The sequence below is a fragment of the Plasmodium gallinaceum genome (genome assembly GCF_900005855.1).
Source record: "Plasmodium gallinaceum strain 8A genome assembly, contig: PGAL8A_v1_63, whole genome shotgun sequence".
In the NCBI taxonomy this organism is placed as follows: Eukaryota; Apicomplexa; class Aconoidasida; order Haemosporida; family Plasmodiidae; genus Plasmodium; species Plasmodium gallinaceum.
In genome coordinates, this window is record NW_021628222.1 from 138,143 (window position 1) to 144,779 (window position 6,637).

A 6,637-nucleotide genomic window follows, 5' to 3' on the forward strand; every position below is an offset into this window, starting at 1 on the left:
TTTATTTATATTAAATATATTATTTTTATTTATTTAAAAATTTATACTATATATATTTTTAATTGATTATTATATCTTTATACATTTTTTTTTTTTTTTTTTTTTTTTTATTTAAATACTACTCCTTTTTTATGATTTATCCTTTGATTTGTAATTGTTTCCATTTATATAAATTTATTTTTTAAAATTATAAAATTGTGTCATATTTTTAGTAGTTACTTAACTTACTTTTAATTCTTAACAAATTATTTTAAATATGCAACTATTTATAGTTTTCTATACATATCTCTTTTTGTAAGTATATAAAATAAATCTAAACCAAAAAGAGAAAAAAATAGAAAAAAAATGAAAAAGTAATAATTTTCATTTCTTTTAGTTTATCATACCAAATATTATTTTATAGAAATTATTTTGAGAAAAAAAAAAAATTAAGGTATACCATTAAATATAATAAATGAAATAATTATTTTATATCTTCGCTTATTTAATTGAAATATAAGATTAATTAGGAAAAAACTAAAATAAATTAACAAAAGATATTAAACCATAAAAGGAAAGTAATTATTGATTTCTATATTTATAATATAATTAATAATATTCATTTTAATAATAATCTAAAAAAAAAAATGAAGAGGAAAATTATTTAATAAGTTGTACGCAAATTATAACATTTTTTAAAACAAGTGTATTATAATTAACTAAACTTAATGGTTATTTATTATACTAATAAAGGAGAAATATAATTTTAATTTAGATATATTTTAATGTTTTTTTTCTTTTTTTCTCATATATTCTTCATTATATATAATTTAGACTATAAAGAGAATGACAATATTACCTTATTCTTTAATTTATTAATTCATTATTTATTTGGTTCTTTATATATATATATATATATATATATGTGTATTTACTAATTCATTCATTTTTTTTTTTTTTTTTTTTAGTAACAGTTAAGAATATAAAATTTTGTGCAATCATTCTGTAAATGATAAAAATTTATTTTCCATGAAAACTGAAAGTTTATTATTATTTTATGAATGTATATATATACTATTTTAAATATGTAATAAAAATTTTGTAGATTATTTTTGTATTTTAATGTAAATGTAACTTTTTTTTTTAATATTAATTATATGTAAAAAAAGTTAAACTGCTCAAACAAAAAAAAAAAAAAAAAAAAAAAAAAAATTTTTTTTTTTTTTTTTTTCTTTAATAAATCTTATATAATTAAACAAATTAAATATAATTTAAAATAAAAAAATTTATATAAATTATTTATTATTATTTTATTTATATAATATATATGTATGATTGAAATAAAATAGAAATAAAATTTATTAAAACCATTAATTTTCATTATTTTTTTTTTTTTTTCAAACTCATGCACTATAAATTCAAATAAAATTTTTAGCATTTAACTCTTTTTTCTTTTATTTTCACCTTTTGTTTATTTATAATTTTATAATATATATATTTTTTTTTTTCTTATATAAATTATTAGTTTTTAATATGTTTTCTTAAAATATCTTAGCTTTTCACTCAATTTTTTTTTTTTTTTTTTTATATAATATTTACCTGCAATATATGAAACTTTTGAATATTCATTTCTCATTTGTTTTTATTATATAAAAACTGTTATTTTGTTTACTATATATTTGAAAATATATATATATTTAATAACATTATATATTAAATATAGTTTTTTTTTTTAAATAAAAAAATCCTATGTTATGACAATATATATATATATATATATTTTCTTACTGTTAATATTTATGTATTAATTAAATAAAATCTTTTTATTTGATTTTATTTTTTTAATATGTGTATTCATTTTAATATGTGTTAGTGTATTCTTCATTAAATATTATATATTTTTTATACATATTATTTTATTTTTAAAATTGAAAATAAATTGAAGTATATTTTATACATTTATATAAATAAATATTTTATTAGTTATTGAAGCAAAAAAAAAAAAAAAAAAAAAAAATTAAATGACATCACAAAATGTTTTGTATATATTTTAATAAAAAACAAAAAAAATGTTGAAATTTTGTATAAGAAAAATAATGAAATATAAAAAAAAGGAAAATAATTTAGAATTAATAATTAAATTATCCTAATATACATATATATATATATATATATATATATATATATATATTTATATATATATATATATTTTTTTGATTCATTAAATATTGAAAAAAATAAGACATACATTAAAACAAAAATGGAAGAAAAATTTTTGCAAACACATATTACTTTATTATTTTATTTAATATTGCTATTTTATTTAAAAAATTTTACTGTAAATTTTATAGAAATTCCGAAAAAAATACTTCATTATATAAAAGTTTATTATTCCTTTTTAATTATATTGACAGCTGTGGGATTTTTTAGTCGTTTAATTATATTAATACAAATATTTATAGTACAAAAAATTAATGAAATTCTTAATAAATTTCTAAATAGTAATTCTAAAAATGTAAAAATAAAAAAAAATATAAGATTTAACAAAGATTCAAGTAAACTGAAGTTAAAAAAAAAAAAACTAAGTGATATAGATAATAATTTTAAATACTTAAAAAATAATAATTTAGACAAATTAAATCATGATAAATTTTCCAAAGGAAATATTGATTTGAATAAAAAAAATTATATAAATCATAATCAAGATGCAAATAAATATGATAAAAAAAGGGAAGCATATATCCCCTATATAATAAAAAAAAGAAAAAAAAATAAGGAAAAAAATATAGAAAATGATCAAATTAAGAATGAAGATATAAAGAGAAAAGCGAAAGATAAAATGAAAAATGATCAAGATACAGAAACTTATCTTGAAACAAAAGAAAACACAAATTTTGATTATTCATATAAGCAAAAATATAATTTTTTTACACATTTCTCCAATGTATCATATAATGAGGAAAATTCTGTAGAAAAAAATAATAATATGAATTGTAATAAAAATAATAATGTAAATAGTAATACAACTGAACATTTAGATAACGATTTATATAACAGCAAAAATAAATATACTAATAATAATATAAAAAACGATATAAAAACCAATTCAAATAATAATATTTATAATAACCCCAATAACAGTTTCATTAATTATAGAGATAGCAATTGCAGCTATACATGTGTCAATGAAATGAATAAAAAAATAAATGATACTTTTACAAAATCAGAAAAAATACCATTAAAATCTATACTAAAAAAAAATATTTTATCAAATGATTCCTTAAAAATTAAAAATAATCAAAAAGTTAAGAGTGACAAACATATACGATTTAATGCTGATATTGAAACGTATTTTTTTGAAAAAAATTCTTTTGAAGAGGACGCATATAACAATGACAATGATAGCAAGCAAAAATTTTATAGAATATTTGACGCTTATAATTTAACTAATACGAATATATTCAGTTATTGTAATGTGAGTTATAATTTAAATTTAGTTTTTAACGATGTAATTAATTCGTTTTTTGTTTATAAAGACAAATTAGTTAAAAAGTTTTAACTTTTCTTTTTCTTTTTTTTTTTGTGAATTTTTATGTATATTTACTATTTGTATTTTTTCTTCTTATCATTTTAAACAAGTGGTTTCACACATAGATAAAAATATTACATATAGGTCATTTGCAATTTTATTTTTTTCATATTATTAAGTGTTTTGTAGTTAATAATAATACAATAAATCATAGCAATAAATTTAAGTATGATAATGTATATTTTCCTTAAAAAACAAAATAGTATGTTTCATTTTTTTAAAATATGTTACTAATATTATATTATTTTATTTTATTTATTTTTTTTTTTTTTTTTTTTTAGTATTCATTATTAATGTTTATAGTTATGCTTTTTCTTTTTCTTTTTTTTTTTTTTTTTTATGTTGTTTTGTTTTCTTTTTTTTTTTTTTTTATATATTAAACATATTACATTTATATATTTCATAATGTTCTTAATAACATATATTTTTTAAAATTATAATCTATAAAAAAACTAAATTCACATTAAAAATTCTTAATTTATTTTAAAAAAAAAATAAATAATTTTAATCAATTCATATATGTGTATATTTTTATTTAGAATTGTTCAATATTAGAAAAAATTTTGAATATAAAAAAAATATACAATTGTTGAAGTATCACTAGGATATTTAAAAAATTTTCAATTTAACAAAAGTACAATTTTATTTTTTTAATATAAATTTTATATATTTTTTTTTCTTAATATAAAAGATACAATTCATTTATTTAAATAGAGAAGATAGTGAAAAAAGTTAAGTAGTAAAAAAATGAGAATTATCAATGAAAAAAAAAATAAAATAAAATAAAATAAATATGAAAATTCCATAATAATTTTATATATTTTTTTTATTTAAGAAAAATTATAATATATAAATATTGAAGATATATATAATTAAGAATTACAATACTTAAATGCAAAATAAATAAGAAAGTAATTTCTAATTTTATAATTAAACCTTGTTTTTATAATTTACACAATTTCTCAAATAAGATTTTACATTTATATATCTTTGTAAAAGAGATAAAAAAAAAAAAAAGTTATGTTTGTATATATTTAAATAAATATATTTGGTAAATTTTTTGGTATATATATATTTTTTTATTTTTTTTTATATATTTTATCTTTTTTTAAAATTTATTATGAATACAAAAGTAAAATATCATAGAAATTTTTTTTGTAATAATTTATTTAAACATAGTTATAATAATGTATTTTTAACTTATAAGAAACATTTTTCTTATATAAAAAAGATAGAAGAGTTAAAAAAAAGAATTTTAGATTACTATTCAAAGGATAATGAATACTTTCTTCAAAGAAGGAAACAACATGAAAAAGAAATAAAAAATTATTTTAAAGAACTCTCTAATTATGTTACACTTGAAGATATTTTTTTTTGTCCAGATGAAAAAAGAATATTAAATGAAGAAACAGAAAATATAAAAAAATATATAGAAGATAATAATAAAAAGAATTTAAAAGACATAAATGATCATATAAAAATCACAAATGAAAAAACAGAATTAATGAAGATATTATCTATATGTGGTATTCGCATTCCACCAAAAATTTTATTTTATTATATATTTGATATAATATCCAATTTAAAAAAACATCTAGATATAAATAAAAATTATATTATAAAATATGAAGCAGTAACAGAGAAAGAGAATTATTTTAGAATAAATCAGTATTATTATAACAAGAAAAAAATAAATGTTCAATTTTTTTTACTTTATAAATCACTATCTAATGTTTTGTATAGTATATGTGAAAATTCCATAGATAATAGTGAAATATATTTATCTATAAGAGATGAAATATATGAAAATTATTGTAATCTAAGTGATATTATAATAAAATCTCCATCATTTTTAAATGTTAGTATATTATTTTATTTTATAAATGTTTGGTTATTTTCTGATAAAAGTAGAAAAATGAAAATTAGATGTCTTGAAAACTTAAATAAATATATAAATTCCATTTCAGATGATGAAATAAATATTAATAAAGATGATTTATTTTATTTTTTTTTAACTATTCGTCTTTTTTTTTTTACTTTTTCATACAGTGATGTATTAAATAATTTAAATAATTACAGTAAACATTTTATTTCATCAGTTTTATTTTTTCCTCATAATTCTGAAAAGACAACAAATCAAGAAAATGAAAATTACAAATACATAATCAATTATTTAAATAAAAATGAAAAATATGTAGAATTTAGGAAAATACAAGTTTTTCCTTTTAATTTTTCCCTATCCTCTTTAAAAAATAAAATTATTTATATTTTTGAAAGACCTGATGATTACTATGAAAACGATACAAATGTTATGCGTTCTTATAACTATTGGAAGTAATATATATATATATATATATATATATATATATATATATATATATATATATATATATATATATATATTTTTTTTTTTTTGTATTTTTTATTTTCATTACATCAATTATATGAAGTCTTATAACATATTTGATTTAATCTTTATTATTTTTTATATATTTTTTTATATATTTTTTTATATATTTTTTTTTTTATATATATTTTAGATATTTTATAGCAAAGAAGGAGGATTTTAAATTATTAACAATTTGTAATAAACACGAATTCAATGAATTATATGATACAAATAAAAGAGATGATATTTTAACAAAATATGTGAATAAAGATTATTTATATAATTTTGAAGAAAAAATTAAGAAAGATATATAAAGATGTAAGAATCATTAATAAGTGTTGCCATTATATCATAAGTAACTAGTAATATTTTTTTAAAATTCTTAAATATGCAAATATACAGTAAGTTTAATCTATATTAAAATTTAATAAACTATTTCCATTATAGTATTTTTTCTTCATTAAATATTATATAATTTATATTTTTTAAGTGATGTTGTAATTTTACTTTTTTTTTAAATTCGTTATATATTAAATAGTTCACCAAAAAAGAAAATTTTAAAATTAAATTTATATTAATATAGCACTTGAACAAATGAAAAACTAAATTATTTTTTTTTTTTTTTTTTTTTTTTTTTTTTTTAATTTTATATTTTTTTTTTTAAAAAATTTTTTTCAAAA

General features: G+C 14.2%; 2 protein-coding genes across 2 annotated transcripts; both read left to right on the top strand.

Moving 5' to 3' along the window:
• Positions 1–2,239: 2,239 nt before the first annotated feature.
• On the top strand, positions 2,240–3,538 carry PGAL8A_00113300 (conserved Plasmodium protein, unknown function; the record flags this gene model as incomplete). Its single annotated transcript, XM_028674121.1, has 1 exon — positions 2,240–3,538. One exon carries the CDS (start codon positions 2,240–2,242, stop codon positions 3,536–3,538), a length of 1,299 nt encoding a protein of 432 aa, XP_028526249.1.
• Positions 3,539–4,688: 1,150 nt separating this feature from the next.
• Positions 4,689–6,271, top strand: PGAL8A_00113400 (conserved Plasmodium protein, unknown function; the record flags this gene model as incomplete). Its single annotated transcript, XM_028674132.1, has 2 exons — positions 4,689–5,902; positions 6,109–6,271. 2 exons carry the CDS (start codon positions 4,689–4,691, stop codon positions 6,269–6,271), a joined length of 1,377 nt encoding a protein of 458 aa, XP_028526250.1.
• Between the last annotated feature and the right edge of the window lie 366 nt (positions 6,272–6,637).